This window comes from Peromyscus maniculatus, chromosome 5 (genome assembly GCF_049852395.1).
Source record: "Peromyscus maniculatus bairdii isolate BWxNUB_F1_BW_parent chromosome 5, HU_Pman_BW_mat_3.1, whole genome shotgun sequence".
Lineage (NCBI taxonomy): Eukaryota > Metazoa > Chordata > Mammalia > Rodentia > Cricetidae > Peromyscus > Peromyscus maniculatus.
In genome coordinates this window covers 71,251,714-71,277,262 of record NC_134856.1, presented here as the reverse complement: position 1 = coordinate 71,277,262, position 25,549 = coordinate 71,251,714, and the positions used below count along the sequence as shown (strand labels likewise).

General features: G+C 41.8%; 1 protein-coding gene across 19 annotated transcripts in view; it reads right to left on the bottom strand.

Annotated features, from left to right (window-relative positions):
- Positions 1-25,549, bottom strand: part of Arhgap21 (Rho GTPase activating protein 21) — a 128,467-nt gene that overhangs the window by 11,148 nt on the left and 91,770 nt on the right. For 5 of the 19 annotated variants that reach the window (XM_076572578.1, XM_076572577.1, XM_076572575.1 and 2 more), the window contains 13 exons: positions 20,358-22,242; positions 12,630-12,788; positions 12,409-12,511; positions 9,584-9,620; positions 7,272-7,397; positions 5,000-5,284; positions 2,285-2,349; positions 2,070-2,206; positions 1,445-1,587; positions 1,022-1,177; positions 853-931; positions 195-268; positions 20-109 (listed from right to left, as the gene is read on the bottom strand). In XM_076572578.1, the coding sequence (XP_076428693.1) occupies positions 20-109; positions 195-268; positions 853-931; positions 1,022-1,177; positions 1,445-1,587; positions 2,070-2,206; positions 2,285-2,349; positions 5,000-5,284; positions 7,272-7,397; positions 9,584-9,620; positions 12,409-12,511; positions 12,630-12,788; positions 20,358-22,242 (3,339 nt within the window). Of the gene's footprint in view, positions 1-19; positions 110-194; positions 269-852; positions 932-1,021; positions 1,178-1,444; positions 1,588-2,069; positions 2,210-2,284; positions 2,350-4,999; positions 5,285-7,271; positions 7,398-9,583; positions 9,621-11,789; positions 11,883-12,408; positions 12,512-12,629; positions 12,789-20,357; positions 22,243-23,425; positions 23,456-25,549 lie in introns of all 19 variants that reach the window. The other 14 variants (XM_076572570.1, XM_076572567.1, XM_076572565.1 and 11 more) reach the window with 6 other exon arrangements.

The window sequence follows — 25,549 nt, the reverse complement described above, 5'->3', positions numbered from 1 at the left end:
TAGGCTGTACCTTACGCACCTTATTTTTTTCTGAATTTTCTGCCACTGTCTTTAGATGAGCCGAAAGAAACTTAAGTGTTTCGTAATGATGTTCCGGCAGATCATGAATCTGGAACATATTATTTTCAGAATGAATTTAAATGCTGTATTTGAATTGCACACACCCCCCCTCCCAAATAAAAAGGAATACCTACTAGTCTTTTTAATGTTCTCAGCCGATCGAGAGGGTCTTCCTTACGATTGGCCTCAATAAAGTCAGCATATTTATCTGGCAGCCGTAGGAAAAGAGAACAAGTTAAACTGCTCAGGTGAACTGTAGCCCCTTCCCTTCAGGGCTTAATTTTAAACCACAATTTAAAATGTGTAAGATTTTTGTCTATTTTGAAATATAAATCTATGAAATTTATATGCTAGAGATGGTTTTTAATGATCTCCAGGCCTTTCCAACAAACAGGAGAGTTCTCTCAATGGGACTTCTTTGAAATTACTGTCTGGCATTTATTCAGCCTGTCCAAGTATCTAGCACAGGGTCTTTTAACTATACCTATGTCCAAATAATTATGACTGAAACAATAATAACATTTTTAGCTTGATGATAGACATGGTCAATATAGATCTTATTTTCACTTGACTGAAGTATATCAACTTTTTGCAAATGACTTTTCACCAAAGTTTATGAAGACTACAAATGAACAAAACCAGTTCTTAATTATGCTTTTCATTAAATTTAGACCTGAGGTAAATGCCATCTCCTTCATCTCTCGTATTGTCTTCCTGGTGTGCTTGATTACGCCCTGGTTTCCAGCACTGGCTGTGAGCCTTCCCTGGCACGGTCTGTGGGAGCTAACTCACCATTTGTGAAGAGGGGTTCAGGGAGCTTCCTGAAGAAGGATTTTAGTAAACTGCTTATCACATTCAGATCTCGCCATTTCTGGATATGCAAAACAGAAATATAGTATTTTTTGTGGTCAATATATGACAGGGGAAAAAAGACCGGTTATTCAAACAGAAAAGAACCTACATCATCTTGTGTATCAATGTCGGTCATCCCCTTGTTGAGCTCTTCCTGCATGCTGGAAATGGCTGCGTTGTTCCCAGGAACTCTGTAAATACCTGTGTATTCAAGACCCCTTTCTTCAACTAATTTGCAACATATGTCAACGATTAATGGAATATACTGCAAAACAAGAAACCAGCATTTTATTTAACACAGTACAAAAGTTTGAAATGAATTCCTACTGACCATTTCTGAGTAGGTCACTACTCTAGTTCAGAGTTAATATGTTAGATAAAAAGTTGAAAGATAAAAATTGCTCAACCCACAGTCATACTAAGGGAGGAAAGCACAGACTAGATGAGCAGGCAGACACTTCATCTAAAGGGCTGGGAACTCAGGCCCTGCTATGACGGCCATTGACTAGTCCAGGTGGTTGGGATCTCCTACCCGGTTGGTGTGGGCAGGCGGGCAGTCATCCAGCCTAACTCCGAAGGTCCCTGTGGCAGCTGGCTTTTTCTCAAATGTCTTCCTCACAATGCTTGGAATGCCTCTTCTCCAAGTGCCTTTGTCTTTGGGTGGACTGGTATCATCTTTTGATTGTTATTGAAAATAAAATGACATTATAAAAAATGGAAACAAGACTGTTTAAATCACTTTAAAAGCCTAATTCTTCAATGCTTCCATAACTACAGTCTTATAAAAACAGTCTACATATAGCACATTATTCTCTTCCTACTCTGCTATGCCTCTGACCCGTCCATGTAACTTCTCAGATCAGTCACACTTCTTCACCCTTTCAGAAAGCAGCAGAACCAGCGTGTCCTCCCCTTTGTCTTACAATGATACGTCTGGCCATCCACATCTGTAAAGATGTGGCTGTGGGCTCTCCTTCCCTTTCTCTTGATCAGAGACAGATGCCTTGGGCTTCACCTTAAGGAAAAGGCCCAATGAGCTTGTACCAGGTTTACCATGAGCTTTAAGCTGGCTGACCCTGAGTCTGCTGGTAAAAATCACATCGTGAAGCAGCAACACACACTGCCGACCCAACTTAAACCATGCTACAGTTAGTTACCTCTGCTGAGAAGCTTCCTCTCTGACTCCTCCTTTGGAGAATGTGGGCTCTGAGTCTTTGGCTCTGATTTAGCCCCAAGCAAAGTCTGCCTGATGCTAAGACTCTGGCGAGGTGTTTTTGGCAACTGTTCTGTCTTGCTGCTGGAACAAACGAACACTTCTTAACAACTGCATATTTGACATCTAAATTAACCCTAGGCATGATGGGATTCTCACCTCATCAGACTGTTATATTCTTTGATTCTTCGACTAATTAGATCTCTGTTGGTAACTCCAGTGTCCTACAGAATGAGCAGAGTAACATTAGAAAATGTTATTAGCTTATTAGAGGCAGAGGGTGACCCCTGGGTTTGAAGCTTGCTATTATATCAGTTTGTTTAATACTACAAATGCTATGACTTATTCTCAGTGGAGCGGTCACCATGTGGCATATGGTCCAAGTGCCTCCTACCCCTGCAAGGGAGTTTGCTGTGTATTTTCTGTATATATGCAATACCTAGGACAGTTTTTAAGTAACAATGATTCAGTATGTACTGAATTAATATGCTACATAAAATGCATGATTGGGGAGCACAAAGCCAGCTTCTTCTCTAATACCAGAATGAAAGATCAGCATTCAATAATAACACCATTGAGTCAAAGATGGAAAAATACACCAGAATTTGTTAATGATTAACTTGTAGGAATAGTGAATTAGGAGTCAGACGGCATCAAGAGGGGCAGATCATCAAGGGCCTGCTTTGTCCTGTGCCCCAAGGTGAACCCAGAGCTTAGCAAACAGGAATAACTCTATTTGTAGCAACTGCAATTATACACCAGCAGGTGTCTGCAAACATTTTTCAAAATACATCCTATTCTGAGTGTAATGAAATACATGTAGCCACACAGGCAGGAATGAAGGTACTTGAAGAGACTGTGCTCTTTTGGCTATCAAATTATTGAAACAATGATTCTCAAGAAGTTGGAATTTCCCAGGAATCTCATGCTCAAAGAAGGAAAGCCTAACATTGTGCTTCATGTCAGTAAGAGGGGGCACGTCTCCCAGAAATATTCCACTCAGTTTTGTAACTTGTCAAACCTGAGCCACAATGATGATGGGCAGGATCACACTCTGATCAGGACTGCTTAGCTATGCACGCCTTTCTAGCATCTATTTAAACCTAACCCTCATGCAGGATTCCCAAGGATGGACTGGAGGCCACTGGACCTCGTTGTTCCTCTTCCCAGAGTACCTACATTGAATGAATCTCATCTTTGCTTGTCATTATTACTGTGCCTAGGCTTAGGAAGACAAATTGCACATGTTTTCTTTTCCTATGCAGACTATAGATTTTAATTTTCATATGTGTGCCTATATGAGTGTGGGTACAGACCATGGAATTAGAAACAGAACCATGAGTAGGAAAAATGGAGGAGATAAAAAGGCAAGAGAATGCATGTGACATGAAAGTGGAATGCAGGCTACTTGCAGAAAGAAGGGGACCAGGACAAAAGGGAGTAAGGGAGAGATCAACAAAGAAAGAGCCCACATGAAAATGTCATAATATAGCTGGGCCGTGGTGGCGCACGCCTTTAATCCCAGCACTTGGGAAGCAGAGGCAGGCAGATCTCTGTGAGTTCGAGGCCAGCCTGGTCTATAGAGTGAGTTCCAGGACAGTCAGGGCTACACAGAGAAACCTTGTCTTGGGGGGAAAGAAAGAAAATGCCATAATGTATCCTATTATTTGGATGCTGATGCCGAAATCAGCTGACACTTTGCAGGGAGCAGCTATAGCACGAAGGCAAGGCAGCGCAGGGAAGCTGTCCTCACGGTGTGAGCCTTTCAGTGTAAGCTGGACGATGAACATGAACAGAGAAGATCTTATGTGCGGCTGCACAGCTGATGCAGGTGTTCATGAGTACTGTGGGTAATGGGCACCAAGAGCATGAAGAATGCGAAGGAAACTGTGTTAATGAGACAAGGGACTGGGGGGTTGAACAAAAGTCCGACCTCCATTGTACTGAAAAATACCTTGACTACAAAAATTCTTACTGCAGAAGCATCTCCTTGATGGCCGAAGCCAGAGACCCTCACAAGTGTCTGTAGTGGGTAGCCCCCATTGAGACTCTGGCAACTGTCACGCCTATGAGGCAGGGCCAGGGGAGGCGCCTGGAGACCCGAGACCTGGACGGGCGGAGCGCTCTCTGTTCAGGGACCCTAGACGGTGGAGGTTGACCAAGCAGAGCTGCAGAGAACACCACTGGACTGTGACACACCTTCCCCAGACCCAACAACCTACTTTTCCCTTTTTTTAAGTTACCCACTAAATAAATCTTCCTTTTAACTACGTGGAGTGGCCATAATAATTTCACCAATAAGTGTCAAGCATCACTCCTCACTAAACAAACAAACAAACTGGCTTATGACGTTATTTTTCATAAAACATTCTTCCTTAGAAACCCATGAGCATACCAAGATATAGTTTTACCTATACAATTCCATAAAAAAATCATTTCTTTACCTTTACATAGCAACTTGTTTTTGTAAATGTTTTTTACTGTAGCATAACCCACAATGCTAATTTCAATATCCAAGACAGGCTTGTAATAATTGGTCAAAAGGTGCCTGCAGGTTCTAGGCCCTATGTAAGAGGGTGAAGCACCCCAGACACAGGGTGTCCTGACCTTCCCAGAGACACCAGGGACAACACCAATGATCCAAGATAACATGGGCTCCTGCCTGTGGTTTGTTGTGTCTGAATAGACATGAAGAATATGAAGATCCTATTTTTCTTGTTTGGTAATAGTACTTTTTTGATAAGTAAAATTAATGCAGGTATACCCGAGTTTTTCTTTTTAATGACTGAAAATAGTATATCTTATTTTTTATAAAAATATATCCAATGCTTTTGATAAGTGTCAAATTTCACCCACATCCTTTTTACAACATACCTCTTCATTTAGGTTGCTACTTTCCTGGATAGACTTGATCCACGCTAACATGTCGTCTCTGTCTTCAGCCTGGAACAGGCATTCACAGTCGGATGTGGTAAGTCGGAACACATTCCTCCTCTTGGTCTCACTGTACGAGATGTCAATCAGGCAAGCATTGACACTGATGGGCTGTTCTTCCTCTGATGGCGTTGTCTGCTCTCTTCTGTCTTTGTACAAGTAAAGTGAATGGCCCCGAAGTACAACATACATCTGTTTCCACGGCCTAATGCTGCCACCAACACGCTGGAAAACAGTAAGTGGTCTGTGAATGCACAATACAAGGCTAGACCTCTGTGACGGGCAGGACTAAGTCACGCCCTTCGGATGCATACTTGTGTACCTGGTGTAGCAGATGTCTCATTTACTTGAATACACATGAAGAGTGAGAAGAAAGGAAAAATGTCAGGTTAGCTCAGTGGGAAAGGAGCCTGCTGCCAAGCCTGACATGAGTTCTATCCAAGAGACTGACGGTATAAGAGAACCGACTCCCACACGCTGTCTGTCTTCTGACCTCCGCATGCTTGCCACGGCATAAAGACAATCACATGACAGACACAGAGATAGAGTTAAAAAGTGTAGCTGGGCATGATGACTCATGTTCCAGCATACAGGAGGCAAAGGCTCTGAGTGTGAGGACAGCCTAGTCTACTTAGCAAGTTCCAAGCTACACAGTGAGATCCTATCTAAATAAATAAGTAAATAATTTAAATGTAGTGCCTGTTCAAAACAGTAGAGTTGGCCCTGGCGGTATGGATGCCGGTAGCTGGCCCCACAGGCGTGAGAGCAGGAGAACTGGCCCCGCTGCTTGACGCCTGATGCACTGGGGAGCTAGCCAGGGCAGTTCTGAAGAGCTCACGCTGGGGGTAATGATGAGGGAAAGCTGGCCGGCTGACCAACCCAGCTACCACCCAGGCCCAGAACCAGGGCTATGAGTTGACCCACCCCAACATCCACCTCATCTGTGATCTGCTGGAGCACGTGATGGGGCCAGACCTGCAGATCCAGACCTGCAGGATCTCCATGCAACAGCAGATTATCCAAGAGGAGTCCCAGTGTCGATAGCATAGCAGAGGCCCGGAACCAGACTCTTGGCAGTGAACACTTACGTGCAAGTAAAGTTATGGACTAAAGGGTAAACTGTGTGACTCCCTGTGAAGTGTCACACTACAGCTTCCATGCTAAGATGTTTCGTTTTCTTTTCTTTTCTCTTAAGTTTTATTAGGGTAGGGGAGTTGCGAGGGTAGAGGGTGGATATGAAGGTATCAGGGAGATGAACAGGATCCGGATGCATGATGTGAAATCCACAAAGAATCAATAAAAAGGTTTAAAAAAAAAAAGTAGTACTTTTTAAAAAACATGTCACATATACACCAATTAGGAAATGTATCTGCACCAAATTTAGATGGGAAGACAAAAATGAACAACTAAACCCAATAAAATACGTGCTACAGAAATGCATTAAAAGTGGGCATTAACTGTTTGCTTAAAAAAAATAACAATCATATGAACACAAAAGTAGTAAAGAAATTTTCATAATTAAAAGAAAGAAATCCATTAATATTCCTTTTTTCCTTCTGGTGCTAGGGGATTGAATCCAGAATATTGTTCAAGTGCTCTACCACTGAGCTGTATCTCTGGCCAGAAAGCAACCAAAACCCAAAACCAATCAAAGGAAAAACAAAAAACAAGTAAATATCATCCAGAAGGAGTGTTCCCAAAACATGTACTGACGGGAAATGACATCACCAAAGTCATCAGCTGTGTGTGGTACAGCAGGAGTGTCCATATCCAAGTATGTCTGCAAATTTAAATTCTTTGGCAACACTAAAGTAATTCTTATGCAAAGATTTTACTGTGTTGGATTCTACTTACTGAAGCACATGTTGATACCATTCTACTCATTTACATAATTCAGTTTATAAAATAAAATGAAACAAAAATTAAAAAGGAAATTGAAAAGAACTAGGCTAAATATTTTTAATGACTAATAAGGAGAACTGTTATTTAGTGATAACCAATCCTTAGACCCTGATTTCCTGTCCACACTGGCACACTGTAAGGAACTCCACATGTAGTTGGTGTTCAACATGAGGAGCAGAAAACTACCCCCACTGACCAGCTTTTCCCTTCTTAGGATCGCCTGGGCACCTCACAACTGCACATATATTATGTCTGAGCTTTTCTTAGCAGGCCTCGGTTCTGATGTCACATGACGAAGAAAGTGCACTACCTTGCCCTTATCTGTGATGAGGGGTCGGAACTGGAGCCACCCTTCCTTGACAGCATCACTGAACACCTCGGAGGAAGAACCCTTTCTGGATCCAGAGTCTTCCGATGACTTCTGGCTGTCTGTGATCTACAGAATGGGCCAAGAGAACAGTAAAATGTCAGCTTTTCTTTTTGTAAGTATTTTTACACGGAAACTGTGTTGGCAAATGTCATATTTAATGTTCTAAGTAAAACACTGTGGAAAGTTCTGGGGTTAGAAGTCACACTTAAAAACAAACAAACAAACAAAAACAACAAAAAGATTAGAAGTATTTCTAAGGTGAACTGACTTCATTGTTTTTCAAAAGCCATCTACATAATAGTCTGACTTCCCTGGTCTCATGGAGTCACATTTTGGCAGAAAAAGATAGTGGGCTGGACACGGACGCATGCACACATGTGCGCACACACACAAACACATGAGGATGGACAGATGGGACGACAAACAAGAAGCCAGGTATACGGTCCACTCTGTAACTTCAGCACTCAATAGGCTGCAGGAGGAGATCTCATGGTGTACAAATAATGAATCTATGTCTAGACTACAGAGATTGGAACCAGCCTGGCGTACAAAGTGAGTTAGTTCTAGAGCTGGCCTATTCTACACAATGAGATCCTGCTTTAAAACAAAATAAAGTGAGCCATTTGTGATGTATGCTTCTGGAGAAGGAGCACAGTGACACTGGAGACTGAATAGCTGCAGACTGTGGGACCACAGCAATGCCTCTCACAGCGAAGGAGCCAGCCATACATAACTCATCCGAGAGATGAAAAGTTCAGGAAGAAACAGGAACACAGATTTATCATTTTAATCATTTACAGTCCATGAAAGTGCAAGAGCCAAGGAAAGGGTGTTCTGGTCCTTTGTCTGTGGTAGAAAGGGGAAGGAAAACCTGAAAGTGAGGAAGGAGATCACCCTGTTCCATGGAGCATGGTTTCTAAAGGGACAAGAAGCATGGAGAGACAAGGAGCTGGAGAGAACGGGACTGAGGCCGTGAGTGAAGATGAGGAGGAATGAAACACTCAGGCAACGGCTCAGAGACACAGTAGGCAGCTGACTTAGGAGAGGGAAACAGTGTGGCTTGAGCAAATGGGAGAACAGAAGTGGAATTGAGATGGAGAGAAGGGATAAGGCATCTCAGGATAGTCAAGAGCTATTCAAACCTAGAGCTGCTTACTAAATAACCATGTGGACGAAGATGTCAGGTAAGGCAGCGGCTTACAGGAGCTGCTGTCTGGGAGGAAGCCAAGGCCAGCAAACAGACTCTGGGAAGCCTCTGAATTAATCAACGAGGAAATCAGTGTACAGAAACGGGTTAAAACTAGCTGTAGGCATTCCAAAGTTTTAACTGCGGAAGACCTAGCAAAGGAGACACAGATGTACTCTTAGAAGTCAAAGGGAGAGATGATGAAGTCCGCAATGGAGGGACTTCACCACGGGGGCAGGAATTGTGTAACTATTCCTGAGAAGTTGCATTCAGTTAAAAACCCAGGTCACCAGCCTCTGTGAAGCCGAGTGTCACTGGCAACCTCGGCACACTTACCTACGATTCCCACGTGTGTGAACTGAGGAGGAGAGACTGGTACATGGCTCTCAAGAAGATTTAGTATAAAAGGTACAAAACAGGAGAGGCAGAGAGAGACATAGACTCCAGAAGTTTTCTGTTTACCAAAGATAGTAGCTGATGTCTGCATGACTGGAACACACACAGGAAGACTGCCTTTGCAGAAGAGGACAGGGAGGGAGAAAGCAATCGCTGGTGTGCACCACAGAAGTCTGTGTGCTGGCTGGCTGGCTTTGGGCAGGGCTGTGTTCCAAGCACAAAGACTTTAAGGAGAGAACTATGCAGCCACAGCCATTTCCCGGGGCGGGAAATAAGAATATTCCTGTCCCGTCATTCCGAAGTTTTCAGTGAAGTACAAGGAAAGGTAAAGGAGACAATACAGATGTGGCTACAAGCAGCAGCTATATTGTGAGTAGAGAAAAGAAAACACAGGACTGCTGGGCAGTTTGATTTGGGCCTTGAGTTGTTCATGAGAAAAATCAGCCCAATGTTTATAAGGCATTACATATTTGCATGAATAAATGTTCTTAATTTCTAAACATTTCCATCATCTTTCAAATGCAGTGGACATGGATTAAAAAGTTACACCATTTAAATACAAAATATCCAAAGGAGAAAGTACATACCTTTCTTTGCCAGGCTAAAATAAACTAAGGTAAATAAAACATTTATCATTTACTTGGTATCTTAAAAAATATTAAATACTGACCTTGATTCCCTTCAGGCTAGACACGTGCTTAAAGGACCTGTTGGGAAAGTATAAAAATATGTGTAATAAATACAAAAAACTTGATGAAAGAATTGACTACTACAACTAAATTTTCATTAACGAGTTGACATTTCATCCTTACCATGTGATCGATATGTTCATTGTTCAATGTGAGAACAGCTAAGTTATAAATATGTATTTTTTCAATTCATTGATAGCAGCTTTCTTAGCTTTGATTTGCCTGGTCAGCCATTTCTGCCTATTCTGTTCAAGTGAGCAACTTTAAAAAAAAATATTTCTTTGTATCAAAGGAAAAGCTACTTGGGCTAACCATTGAACTTTTTATCTATAGCTGGCAGGCAACTACAGCTCATCGGTCCTAGGCAGCCAGTGAAAACCCTGGGCTTCGATTGCAGCAGTCAGCCAGCTGTCAGGTGATGCCAGCCACACCTGTCCCTCCACCTGTAGGAGGCAGGAGGTCTTTGTGGTACAGATAAGCACTGGCGGAACCTGGAACTTGAAGAACACAGGGTTGTTCCTTCAAGACAAGGAATGCAAAACCTGCTTTCTGCCCAGAAGATTGAAGCAGATGTGCTTCTAGTCTGCTGACCTTTGCACTCTCTGTGAAGTCTGAGACTTTCTGGCACTGGACCCTCCCTCCTCTAGACCCTCGTAAACCTGTTTTTCTCAGTCAAGCTATAGAACCTACCCTTATGGAAGGTGTCCTATTGTACTTTAACAAAGAGTTTCAATGTATTCACCTCCCACCTTTCTTTAGCTTACTTTGTTTCTCAAAGAGATTTATGAATGCTTTGTTGTGCTCCCAGGATTGAGTTGATTATCAGCAGAATAGTTTTCACTCAATTGTGCTGTGCTTAAACATGCCTAAAATAAACTACTCAGAGTCAGACTCCAAAAGTCTGAACCAACAGTGGCTACTGAGTCATGCTGAACGAGACTTCTTGCCTATGGATCATCTGCCTGCAGGCTCAGGCGTCCAGAGACGCCCCTCTTCACCTACTCCTGTGCACATACTCATCCACCCACTCTCGGAGTGCTTTCCAGAAGGGGAGAGGCAAAGGCTGTCAATGCAAAGAGAAGAGATGACAGGCCTACATTAATTCTGCAAACTAATTAAAGATGTGACTAAATATATCATAGTTCTCTCAAAAACCACCTCAAACAAGAAGGTAACTAGAAACAGGTATACAAATGCCATCCTGACAAGTACCAGGAGACACTGAAACTGTTTACCCTTTCTTTCTGTCCTACTGGTTAAACTCCTGGAGAGGGCCTGTCTCACAATTTGTGCCCACCTCTGAGAACGAATGTGCTAACATTAACCCCGTATTTTGTGTATCTATAGTGTCCAGCTTTCAATAAAAAACAGCAGTGGTGGCGCACGCCTTTAATCCCAGCACTCAGGAGGCAGAGGCAGGCGGATCTCTGTGAGTTCGAGGCCAGCCTGGTCTACAGAGCGAGATCCAGGAAAGGCGCAAAGCTACACAGAGAAACCCTGTCTCAAAAAAAACAAAACAAAACAAAACAAAACAAAAAAAATAGCAGTGGTAATAATAAAGACAAAAGAACCCAGTTTCAAGATATGGAAGATTTAAAACCAGACACAGAAATGAGTTAGACACTGAAATTATCAGAGAATCGATGCAAAATATACTAACTACTCTCAAGACAAGGTACATGTACAAAGAAGAGCAGCTAAAAGCCAATAGAGAGGACACAATAAGCGGCAAAATTCAAATCCCACCGCAGTTCACTGTCTCTGAGATCAAAGCCACCCCTCTGCCCCCATTCACTCATGGGACACAAGGTGGAGCTGTGACAAACTCACCGGCCACCACCCAGCCCCAGTGAGGGGAGACATTTTCTTCCTGAGTGTGGCCACTGGCAAGGTGTTCATGCTGGGTGAATAACTCCACACGTGCTCACACAAGCTGCCCTAACTGAACTCAGTGAGACACAGGGACACAGACGGGAAGAATAGTGGGGTCTGTTCTTAGAGAGGGAAGGAACCAGAGAAGGCAATGGGGCATTAATACTGTCTAAGACATCGTACATGGAGCAAGTAAACGAGGAAACACACAGTGCTGCCATTTTAAAGAAAGCTGTGCACAGCCTGTGTTGGGAAGGAGCCTGGAGTGTGGCAGACATGTTTTAGTGAAAAGCTCAAACAGCTCACATATCCAACCTGGTATCGTTAGGACAATTCCTACTGAGCTGGAACACTGTACCCTGGCCGTATCTCACAGGAACCACTCTTAAGTGACTAGTCCTAGAAGAACTAATTGAATTAGAATATAAATGACAATCTGATGAAAGTATAAGAGGGTATTAAACAAAATGACATAAGAATTGGTCACTGATAAAAGGTTCAATGCTATAAAAGCTGTCAACATTTCCTAAACTAATCTATGAACCAGACAGTGTGTTAATGAAAATATCACATGAAAAAGAACTAGAAAATCATATTGGAAGGTTCAAGTAATAAAATAAAAATAACCAGCAGAATTTTGAAAGAACACATCATAATGATGAGTAATAGCCCTACCTCATTATAAAGACATTATAAAACCACTATAAATAGCTACAAGTCTGGGGGAGGAAAAGCATCTTAAATCTATAACATATAAAAGTATATTGCTATATATCAATAAAAATATAACTTCTAAAATCAAATGGATGTTACTTTGATACTATTTGATTTGCACTTCTAATGTCAAAGTTAAAAACGAGACAGCCTTAAAAGCTAAACTCACAATGAATACCATTCATATGAAAACATTTAAAATAATACATCTGAAACTTACAATTTTGCATCTTCTCTATAATCATCCAGCCCTTCATCATAGGATTTTGATCTTTCTGTCTTTGAGTTGTGCTGGCCATCCAAGCTGGGAGGTCCAACAGATTCTGCAATTAAAACCCAGCATTCAGACTTTTCAAGTGGTTTTCCAGATTCTTGGACTGGTCAAAAGATCAGTTTGCCATGCATTGTGAGGTTCGGTGTGCAGAATCACTTGAAGCATACCTTGGTCATGGGAGAGCTGACGTCGAATCAAAGGAGCGGAAGTTGCGAGGCTGGGAGGAACTGTTGCTATGGAGAGGACCTGGGAGGTAGAGGCCGAGATGACAGCGGATGCAGGGATGTGGGCGATGTCGTGATCAATGCTAGGACTAGTTGGTTCATCTGTAAAGAAGGAAAACAATTACTGCAACCCTAAAAACTTCACAGTCGACTGTTGTTACTTAAAGGGCCAATAAAGGTTTTACAGCCACCAAAGCACCAGTAAATGACACAGTTGTCTATTAAAATTCACCTTACACAGCCACTGCTCTAGTGACGCCAATAACTCTGAAAAGATGGGAAAAAATACTCATTTTTCTTAACTATGTGTAAATGAAAACAAGCATATCCAAATGTGTAGGTATATCTATAACCCAAATGGGCCAAAGCAAATAATCAGACATTATATGAAAAGTTACTTTGCAAGTCCGTCCATCCACCCCTGACACAAGTCTTTCATTTTTGTGAGTGTGATAAGGCAGCCCAGCTTGTAACAGCCAGAAGTGGTGCACTACCAGGACATTCTGATCTATTTGGCACTTTTATGTAAATCACAAGAAGGCCCCTTCTTTCCCCGACAGGGGTCAGTCATGGTTTTCCCATTAGCTTTGTGCAGATGGACCTGTAGAAACGGAAATTCTGTGCTGAGTTTTCACCATCTCCAAGTCTGTCACCATCTGTCAAACAAATTTGTATGCATGCATGACAGCTAACATTAATGGTGCTTAGCATGTGCTAGTACATGTAAATGGTTTACATATCCTACTTCCTGTAAAACAAATGAAACCCCAAAACATAGGACTTTATAGACTAAGACAGCAGAATTCAATGACGTCATCTAAACCAAGCCTCACACTAGTCCTGCTTGGCACCTGTCTTCCGTTAGTGAGCAAGAACTTCATTCTAAATTCTTACTCTTGTAAAAACATCCATGATTTAAATTCTAATATTTTAGACCAAATATAATTTAATAAGAGGCCAGAACTATAAAGCATACGATTAGATGTCCCATAATGGAATCCTTTACAATGAAACTATAATGATATAAAACAGAATTTTGATTACTTGGTTCAGAAAGTCAAACACTAATTCTGTGCAAATTCTAACAATCTATCATTTTAATAAGTATTTTAGCAAAAAGAACTAATGTTTAAAAAATTGTAACATTTCTATTTTATGACTAAAAGCAATAACGCCTTTAAATAAATACAAAGAGTCAATAAAACAAAAAGTTAATTCTCTGCAAAGATAAACAAGATTGACAAACCCTTAGTCACTCTAAAAGAAAACAAGAGAAAGCCCAATTAAGAGATGACAACGCCGAGCCGGGCAGTGGTGGCGCACGCCTTTAATCCCAGCACTCGGGAGGCAGGGGCAGGTGGATCTCTGTGAGTTCGAGGCCAGCCTGGGCTACCAAGTAAGTGAGTCCCAGGAAAGGCGCAAAGCTACACAGAGAAACCCTGTCTCGAAAAACCAAAAAGATGACAACGCCATCACAATAGGAAATAGGTTTAAATTTTTGTTTGCAGATGGCATGATCATTGTGATGATTAATATTCCACTGTCAACTTGATTAGACTTGGAATCATCACGGAAACGCACTCTCTGGGTTTGTCTGTGGTGGCATTTCCAGAAGGATGTAACTGAAGAGGGGAAACCCAGCTGACGTGGGCAGCACAGCCGAGGGGGGATCTCGGTCTGAATAAAGAAGACACCTGAGCACCAGCTTCCCCTCTCTGGAAAAACATATCAACACCCAGAATAAATCACACCCTTTCTCTATACAACAGCCAGGTCAAATGGATGGCAGACTTAGAGGTAAGACCTGCACATCCAAAACTACAAGGATTTGTTTCTTTCAATAAGATGTCAAAAGAGTAGGTAACAAATGCAAAAACAGACAAGTGGGATTATATGAAAACCAAGGGAAATAACCGAGTCAAGAGAACATAGAAAATGATAGAAAATGTTTACAAACTATACATCTGACAAGGGCTCAAAATGTCCAGGACATTTAAGGACTCCATAGCTGCCATCATTCCCAAAATAAACTGATTTTAGAATGAGCAAAAGAGCAGAGTAGAAGCTCACAAACACACATCAGCAGGAAACACACCACAACTGCTCTGCGCTATCACCTCACTCCAGCCATTAGACCCAGAAGACTCAGGTACCAAGTGTTGGCAATGGTGTGCAAGGTAATCCTCACATGCTGTTAACAGTATGAAGGTTCTTCAGAGTCAAAAGCAGCAATCCCACCACTGGGTATATATCCAAGAGAAGCGACATCTGTATGTTGGAGAGGCATCCGATTCCTCAGGTATGCCCCAGAACTATTCACAAGACTCAACATGGAATCAACTGAAGAAGTGCCCATGCTTGGGATCATGACACAAATAAAATTTGGAATATATATACAACCGAATACTATGAAATGATTTTTTTTAAAGGATCATTTGCAATGTAAGCAAACCTGGGGGTGGGTGGATGTGGGGGCATTTTGCTAAGTGAAGTCAGGAGGGGAAAGTCAACCATCCATATGATTTCACATGCATGTGGTTCCCAGAGGCTAGAGAAGAGGCACCAAGTTTGAGCTACACAGGAGGAATAAATTCTGGAATTTTACAGCACCACTGGGAAAGCACTGACAACAAATTATGTTCTCAAAACAGAAGGGGGTTTTGAATGCATATACCATAAAGAAATAATAAATGTAGAAGGAGGTGGAAATGCTAATCACCTCATCTGGTTATTGTACAATGTAGATGATCAAATATCACCTTATATCCCATAAGCATTTACAACTGTCAATGAAACAAGGGAGCCAAGCATCATGGCACATGTAGTGTCCAATCCCAGAACTTGGGAGACAGGCTCTCTGTGATTCGGAGGCCAGCCTGGTGTGCATAGTGAGTTCTAGGAGAGCCAGGGTTATCTACTGAGACCCTGTCTTGAAGAGGGGGGAGCAGAGAGGAGGGGGGCAGACAGAGACAGAGATAGGGGAGTGGGGAGGGAGGGAGGGAGGAAGGGAATGAAATGAAATCAGGACTAGAGAGATGGTTCGTGGTTAAGAGTATTGGATGCTCTTCTGGAGGAACCAGTTTCTATTCCCAGTGCCCCATGGCAGGTCACAGCCATTTGTAACCAGGTCCAGGGGATCTGATGCCCTTCTCTGGCTTCTGCAGGCACTGCACACATGTGCTACACAGACATACATGCGGGCAAAAAATCCATACACATAATAAATGTTTTTTTAAATGAGATTGTGAAGAATCTGATGTTTTTCTACACCCTAGGCAAATTTACCTCTCTTCTTAGTGCTGTGGGATGGTCTGTATGTCAAATTGCTCTGATTGGTCAATAAATAAAACACTAATTGGCCAGTGGCTAGGCAGGAAGTATAGGCAGGACTAACAGAGAGGAGAAAAGAAAGAACGGGAAGGCGGGGGTGGGGGGAGTCACTGCCAGCTCCCGCCATGACCAGCAGCATGTGAAGATGCTGGTAAGCCACAAGCCATGTGGCAAGGTATAGATTTATAAAAATGGATTAATTTAAGATATAAGTACAGTTAGCAAGAAGCCTGCCACGGCCATACAGTTTGTAAGCAATATAAGTCTCGTGTTTACTTGGTTGGGTCTGAGCGGCTGTGGGACTGGCGGGTGACAGAGATTTGTCCTGACTGTGGGCCAGGCAGGAAAACTCTAGCTACATCTCAGTACCCGTTACAGCAGGATGGGGTGGGGTGGGCCTTCAACCTTCTAAAACAAACTCAGCTGTGACACAGCCATTTAAAAAGCTATTCTAACACAGCAAATACCATGTCTTTTATTTAAATCTACAGAGGGGAGTAAGAAGAGATATAATTCTCACTTCTCATTTTTACTGAGACAGGTTTGTGTTGCCCTTGGCTTCTTGGTTCAATCAGCCATCCTGCCCTCTAAGTACCTGCTGCTACAGCCTACTCAGTCTTCATTCTACAAATGGTTAATCATTTTGGATTTTCTATTTGCCTATAAAGGAATCTGAAGATGTCCTCAAAACTTATGTAGCCTTGTAAAGTATATGTAGTGTGTAACAGATTTGCAAACTACTGCTAATAACTAATATTCTTGATTTGATAAAGAAATGTTGATTTTTTTCTACATTGGTTGTAGTACAGGGTTAACGATACATGTTAAATGTGTAATACAATGTAAGGAGAGTTCTCTTCCTGTGAAACAGTGGTTCTCAACCTTCCTCATGCTACGACCCTTTAATACCGTTCCCAATGTAGTGCGAACCCCTAACCATAAAATGATTTTTGTTGCTACTTCATAACTAATTTTGCTACTGTTATGAATGTAAATACATCTGACAGGGGACCCCTGGGAGAGGGTCGTTTGACCCCCAAAGCAGTCATGATGCACAGGTTGAAAACCACTGCTGTCAGACATTAGTTCTGTCTGATAGACAGCTAAACCAGTGGACTGGCTCTACACTGACATTTTGGGGAAAAGACAAGGCACTTGGTATTTGAGGGCACTAATCTATAATGTTTTCAAGTAACAAAAAGCATTATTAAAATAAGAGGACCTCTGGGTTTGATGGCACAAAAGCAGCCTTAATTTTTTCCTTGTTACTTAACATTTGAATGAAGTAGCACAAAACATAGCTCAACATACACCAAAATGTGGCTTATAGTCCACTAACCCCATAGACAATCTAAACAAAGGAATGGACTAGCAGAGATTTTTGAGATATCATACTAAACCTAGGAAGTTCATAGCATCTAGTACTGTATTAAGGACTTGAAGAGTGCTATCGTAAAAAGACAAAAGCTTGTTTTCCCAAGTAAGCTAACACTTGTCAGTTTCTTTGGCTGCTCAATTGTTTCTCAGTAACACAACCTAATCTGTGTTCTTGGAAAGCCCTTTAAGAACATTGCATACATTCTCTTCTCTCTACTTGGATCTTGCTATCTATCCTACTATCCCTAGAATATGTAATTATATAACCAATCAGTAATGAAAAACACACAGGATAACATTTAAAGCTGGGCACTAAGGACTGAGGTTTTATGAATTCAAAAAGAACACAGAAGCTCTGCAACTTCTCCTTAACACAACGAGGTCTTTAGAATTGAAAGTTTCAATAAAAGATTTTTAATCAAAAAGTCAAATGCACCACAAGGAAAAGGGTAAATACTTTAAGTAAAAAGAAAGCTTATTTTCTAAAAAAATAGATGAATACTAAAATTATATTCCTTTCAGTGTCTTTACTTCAAGCAGCAGTAAATAGTATAAAAGCTGGAATGTGCTGTAAAAAACTCAGGAGATGCCGAGCTGCCCCCCTCAGGCTTGGGAAAGTCTGGGAGGCTGATCATGTGATGGACAGTTTCCACAGGAGGAAAACAGTCAAAGAACCGCAGGCATCTCCGCCTCTGCTCCTGGTGTAGTGTAACCAGTGCCACAGTGACCACAGGCTATCTGTGAAGGAGGTAAGCGGGTTTTAAGTGCAGTTTTGCTGTGTAACTTCAGGAAGTATCTAAAACAGATGTGCTTATTTGTAGGAATTATGAGAAAGGTTTTATTAAGTACTCAAAATCAATGAAGGGAGTTAGTGAGCACTTTTGTTCTTTTTAAAAAAGACTGATGTTTTGTTTTGCTTCTTGAGACAGTGTTTCTCTGTGTAACTCTGGCTGTCCTAGAACTCACTCTGTAGACCAGGCTAGCCTTGAACTCAGAGATCCACCTGCCTCTGCATCCTGAGTGTTGGGATTAAAGGTGTGCACCACCACCACCCAGCTTGATTTTTGTTTTGTATGTGCATCCATGTGAGTCTACATCACACATGTACAGATACCATGGAGGACACTTGGTGTGGGCGAACTGGGAATTCAACTCAGATCCTCTGGAAGACCAGGAAGCACTGTCAACTGCTGGGCCATCACCCTAGCCCTGAGCATTTCATTCTTAATGAATATGGTCTGTTTTCATTATCTACTTATATACAGAATAGATAACGGTTCTAGATTTCAGTTAATGGCTGCTTTTTAATAAAATAGTTGATTTTCATTTTATCTCTGCACTTTATAGGATTAGAAAGATTAAGTATTAACAGATAATAGCCAGCACTTCAAAAAAAAAAAACCTATTCTATGTCATCTTATTCTAACATTCTCATTATGAAGAAAGAAAATATAATGCTGTCATTCTGGTGAGATCCTAGTGGACTGTAAAATGTGGCTTCAGGTTGTAGGACTTTAAAACACACATACACACACACACACACACTCACACCATTAGTTCTCAGTTACCTATGTAGATGAGGTATTAAATTCTATGTACAACAGGAACTATTCAGTAGGCTTGGCAGTAAGGACACAAACATGCAGGTGGGTATAATTTTGGCTGAAACACTCCTCACTATGAAAGTATCCTATTTATAAAAATTTGACACTATGCAGACTGTTCCTTTCAGGATGACTTGGATGCTGCCACCTGCCAGTTCAATTGTTTCTCTAGAAAGGAAAAAGTAAGAAACTGACAAACATTACATCACAAAGCTACGGAGAGTCTTTCACAACTTGTAAGAGGAGGCACTGGTGGCAAAGCAAGGCCTGTGTACACACAGATGCATGGTCCTGTTGTGGATGTCCTATATGCTGTGAAATGTGTTGCTCTGATTGATTGATAAATAAAACGCTGACTGGCCAGTAGTCAGGCAGGAAGTATAGTGTAGGTGGGATAAGAGAGAGGAGAATTCTGGGAAGTGGAAGGCTTGAGTCAGGAGACATTGCCAGCTGCCGCCATGAGAAGCAAGATGTAAAGGCAGAGCTGGGAAAAGGTACCAAGCCATGTGGCTAAACATAAATAAGAATTATGAGTTAAATTAACTGTAAGATCTAGCTAGCAAGAAGCCTGAGCCATTAGGCCAAACAGTTTTAATTAATATAAGCATCTGTGTGTTTACTTGGGTCTGAGCAGCTGCGGGCCCGGGTGGGATTGGAAAAAATTCCAGCTACATGGTCCCTCTTTACAATGTGCTCCATAGAGAACAGTGCCCTTGGAGTGTTTCTGACACTGAATCAAGCTAACCTAGAGCCCTCATTTCTAAGTGCCTTTAGGGAAGTAGTTAGTTCTCTATACTCTAGACTTCTTCTTTATAAAAATGAAGACATTATTAAGTATATCTATCATAACTATGCTTGTAGATTATGTCTTAGGACTGCATAGTAATTATGACATAATTCCTTTCCTTCCTTTCTCTTCCCTCCATTTTTCTATACATTTAGTCATCACTGCAAAGTATCATTCAGCTACTACTTCAACAACTATTTCCTGCATGAGTGCCTCTTTCCTCCAGGCGGTGTTCTAGGCATAGGGAATGATGACATGAACTACAGATTTAACATTCCAGCACTCTCACCATGTACGCTCTACTTTGACAGAGAGATGTGCAATCCAAAGTACAAACGTGGGTCTGCCTGGAGCACATCTGTGGTGGACACATTTGATAAGCAGCTCTTTTAGATGCAATGCAGGAAAGCCTGAGCAGGCGGTGAAATACGGCATGAAAACCACTAAGTAAACAACACTTAAAAGGCTTTGAAAGCACAGTTTAAGACATCTATGTCTATGGAATGTAAGTCCGACCTATCTGAACACGTTTTTACATAGTTGGCGCTGTGCAGTGCCTCTGAATGAGCTCACCTATGAACGGGATGGAAGCCAGGGAATCACCGGGCGGACTGGTGCTTGACGCCTTCCTCTCCTCCATCCTTTTTATATGGACCTCTCTGCGAGCATCATTTGGCAGCCAGCAGGTGGTGTCTGACCCGGTTTCCTGGTCGTTCACTGCCAAGATGTAAGACTGATGTCTTAAAGGCTGTGGCGTCTGGCGACCAGATGGAGGTTTTTCTCTTAGGATGACAGATTCTTTATTATCTGGCACATCTGGCTGCTGAATTTCAGCCTCCTGTAAATTTAAATCTCCATTCCTTGGACTGGCAGGTAATTCTAAGTCTGAGGTTCCCAAGTTCTCACTGAGCTGAGGCCCGGTCTTAGCAGAAGTTTCGGGTAAACATGGGGACATCTCGGTCCCCAGCTGGTGATCGAGGGTTCTTTCCGGTCTAAACCACGTCTGCTGACTCAGTGGACCATGCTGATGTAGATGATTGACTGGCCTTTGGTCTTTTGTGGAAACCAGTGAGTGCTGGCTGAAGGATGGTTTTGAGACAGGAGTAGAAGGCGCTTTCAGAGAATTACTTCGGACTTTCACAAGTGGGGACCTGTCCTGGGAAACACCCCTTGGCAGTGACACGCCACTGGTAGTTGTAAAGTTTCTGTTGGGATGTGGCTGTCTCAGGTCTGGTGGGACTTTCTTAAACTGTGAGACGGGTCCTCTACCACTCAGTCGCCTGCTGTCAGAATTAACAACAGGGGCCACAGTCAAACTTGAACCTCGGAAAGGCCTGTGAATTTCTTGCTGCCTGGGTCTCTCATAAATGCCTCGTCTATCATCTTGCTCCGTGAAGCCACTCCACTTGTACGTCTGTTTTCGTTCCCCATTTGAGTCGGGCACTGGACCTTCAGAACTGGCTCCCGCTGTGGTCTCACCCTGTCCCTCGATGTAATCCCACGAACGAGTTCTGTGATTACTAAAACTGACAGGCGGGGAGGTCAGCGCTCCTTGAGAGGCGCTTCTTGGGCAATACTTCATCAGCACAGAATCTTCCAGTCTTTCCTGAGATACGCTGCGCTGCCGGATCTGAACCGACTGGGGCGCCCGATCGTGAGAGGTGCTGCGACGCCGTACCTGCAGGGCAGTGCGGGTGGGCACCACCTGGTGATAGTCTGCTGCACTCTGAGATGCGGCTCGTAAGCTGTCCAGCCTCTCTTGAATTGTCCGACAACCTATGTGCAATCTCCTATTATCAATGTATTCTTTATAAGTCTTATAATTTTTCCAGTCTATGTGCTGGTGGGAGTTTGGGGAATAGTGATTGACAGGCACAGACGGAGAATCCACAGCCTGAGGCCTACTACTTGAGACGCCTTCCGAATGGCCACTGTAATTTCCAGATTTAAGTAAAATTCCAGAAGGTTCCAACACTCTGGAGCCTGGGGTCTGATGACTCAGATGGGCAGTGGGGACTGATGACGGCGACGTGGTTCTGGACGCTGCTTTTGAAGAGGTCTGCTCATTCACACCATACCTTACTTCTTCAGTTCTGTGCGAAGGACCTGAATGGTTGTTTCTATTGGACAGCAAGTCTACGACCTTCTCAGAAGGCACAATGACAGTCCTCACACTTTCATTGCAAACACACACTGCTGTGTTGGACTTGGCAACATCTGTTGGTGATGGAGGCACTTGTATTTCCATCCTGTAGGCCCGGCCAGGCTGTGTCAGGACCGGTGTACTGGTTTGCTGTTTGTTCGGTAGCGGGTCTGGAGGAGCTGTGTCCGCTGGCTGTGCCGCGGCTGGAGGAGTGGACTGCAGCCAGGGGTAGCAAACTGGCGGAGGCTCGGGGATGTTACGGGCATTGCCGCTATAAGCCTCATTGCCTTTCAGGTAGGCATCTTGAGAATACGCCTGCACGAAATCAGAGAGAGGTGTCACCAACAACTGTCAAGTCTGCAGTTCACTAGGTGACTAAATAAGCCCTACCTTAATCCCGAATGATGCTTATTATGGCATGCATGCAAAGCTCAGCACAGGGTACATTCTCAAGAATTATTCTTAGAGAAACTGAATAAACTGTAGAACGTGCCATACACACAAACTGCAATCATTAATTTTCCCAGAAGGTTCATGAGACATATAATATTGCTCCTAACCAACCAGACATAGCATGCTATTTCTAAAATCTCTCCATTTAAGCTTTAAGATCTTTTAGCAATCAACAGGTTAAATGACTATCTAATAAATCCCAGCAAAAAAAGGATTCTTAATGTTTACAAGGGAAGAAAGTCAAAATATTAACATGTTATTTAAGGCAGTAATACTATAACAAGCAAAACATTTACTGAAATGGCTTGTCAATTAACTAAAGAATTAAAAATCTTGAAAAATTAAGCCCCTAAATAGCCATGCTAATTATTTTCATATTTGAAGTCAATGAATGTGCATGTTTAAGAAATTAAGTAGCACATACTAAAAGCAAAAAAATATAAAAAAGATAATTCATCTTTCTGAATATAAACTTATTTTAAGCTAAGCGAACATTACTTTATAAATAGGTCTCTTTTACTTAAGACAATTCAATTACCAACAAGCATGCATGCAGCTTTTTAAAAAGATTTATAAAATTATCTAACAATGCTTTTTGAAAAATTAAGAACTGAAATTAATTAGAAAGATTCCACACCAACAGAGCTCATGGATGAGACACAGGACTATGCTCAGCTCCAAGGCAGTTAGGTGTGGTGACTATCACCCCTGATCCAATGCGCTTAACTCCTGTCTAGGAGCACATCCTATCTCCACACTACACAGCCCATAAAGCTTAAGTGCAGCTACCAAATAACAGCAAAGGATTAGGGAGAGGGAGAGGGTGAGATGCTTAAAAAATACAGATGCAGAGAAATATGCTTTAACACTAGTTATAGAGGGCATAACCAAAAACATAGAGGAGGAAGGAAAACCATTTATCACATACACTCTCTGCAAATTAGTATGATTAAGCAAACTTACAATTTTTAATAGATCGGCTTGTTACAAATCTCTATGAAACACAACTTAAAAAACAAGGAAATGGCTACTGTGCATCTCTTACCAGTGCTGTGGCATCCTTTGTAAATTGTAGCTAGCAGAAAATAGGAAACAGTAGAAGCTGCTTACTGATATCAAGACAGAAGCATGTTGTCATATTGACGCTGGAAACAGCAAGCTAAAAATACATCTACACTGATTTCTCTGGAAGGTACCAAGAGAGGTAAAGGGCAGTGGAGCATAAGAATAACCTCAGTATCCACCTGAGCATCTTATTCTCGAGCTCTTATCTGTTCTTACTGGATTTGTCGCCTACTCTTGGAAGCAGAACACATCTGGTGGCATGTATCCCTGACAGATATGTCCTCCAGTATGCACTGCTATCTGGTAACGTGCCACAAAAGCTTCCCTTCAACGTGGGCAGCATCGCTGCCTCTCTTCTCCCCTGAGCGCCTCGTCTCTGCTTCCAGAAAACTAAATGAATACTCTATTATGCATTTTAAACAGTGCAACCTCCTCCTTCCCTGGGAGATCAGAGCACAACCACAAGCTGTCAGCTGACTACAGAAGACCTCACTGTCTGACTGCAGGAAACAACTGCTTGGTTTAAATAGATTTTTTCACTCAAAAATTAAGATCTTTCAACACAATGTCTTTTATAGTGTTTTACTCATTTATGAAATAACTATCAACTAGACATAAAAATATCACTTCCAGAGAAAAACTTGAGAGATAATGAGTATTACAGATCACAGTCTGGAATGGAGTGAGAAATCAAAGCTAAAACTATAAACACACATGTACACACCATAATATTTTTATAGCATAAACACTGTTAATCTGAACATGAAGTGTGCATCTTGGATATATACCTAGACATAAGCCTAGTTTTTCATGCTGATTATGTTCATCTCAGGGCTTTTCTGTCACACACACACACACACACACACACATACACACACACACACACACACACACACACACACACACACACACACACACACACTGGTCTAAGCACTGTGGACTGTCTTGCAGTATTTCCTGTGGTGGGTTTGTGTAATTTTATGTGCTGCCTGGAAAGGAGGGAAGGTCCCTACAGCCAGCAATGTCAGGGAAGCTGGTGAGCTTTGGCAAACCTCTATGGCACTAGAACACATTGTACTTGAAGAAAGCATACACATATTTACTCCCCATAGGTTTTATCCAAGCTTGGAAAGGCCATTCTGCAATAATTTAAAGGTAACTCATTTATTCAAATTTGAGGAACATTATCTATAAAATACTTTAAATTTTTGTATTCTTCAGATATAAATACAATTTCTATACAAAAATTCTAGACACTAAATTTGGGAACAAATGGTCTCCCCAGTTTCCCCATGGAGAAACCAACAGTATTCCTAAGGTCACTGTACAATAGAATAACTCAGGGCTGTAGATAGCAATCCCAGGAAGCATAAATACATGGCACAAACTAGTCCCAAGGAATACTGGGGAAGCAAGTTAGGAATAGGCAGTTCACAACTGCAAAATGTTTTTCTCCCATGACATCTGAAGAATGCTTTGGGCTCCACAAAGAAGTATTCATAAGACAGGTCATTTGGATGGGATCAGAATATACACTTTTTTTTTGAGGCAAATGAACCCTGAGTATAAAGATATGATTTTACATTCTGGGAGAGAATTGATAATTCTAACTTTCTCAGATCTGTAACTGTGTTGTACTCCCTCTGGTGTGTTTGGTTACACAGCACCAAATCTTCCAATGAATAATCATGGTCTGACATATCAATGTTTTAAGTACCCATCAGGGAACCTTTAAATTATCAGTGGGCAGCAATTAAATGGCACAAAATACTCCTTAAGCAAAACAAAGCAATTATGTTCTTATATAATGGTATCAATTTATATTCTTTTATGATGATATTAAGTCATACTGTATGAAAAAATTATTTGAAATTATATGATCACTGCTATCAATATCATTAAGAATTGTTTATTTAGCTACTCTTAATTTTGTTTTTCTTTTTAAATCCAAATGGATTCTTCAAAATTAAAAACAAATTTAAACTCAATGTAAGTACTTATGTATGGCCTCAAGGTCCCTTGTGAAATAGTTCAGCCCCAGGATTTATACAAAAACACAGTATATTTCTATGTAAGGTTAAAACAAAAACAAAACCTTTGGTTC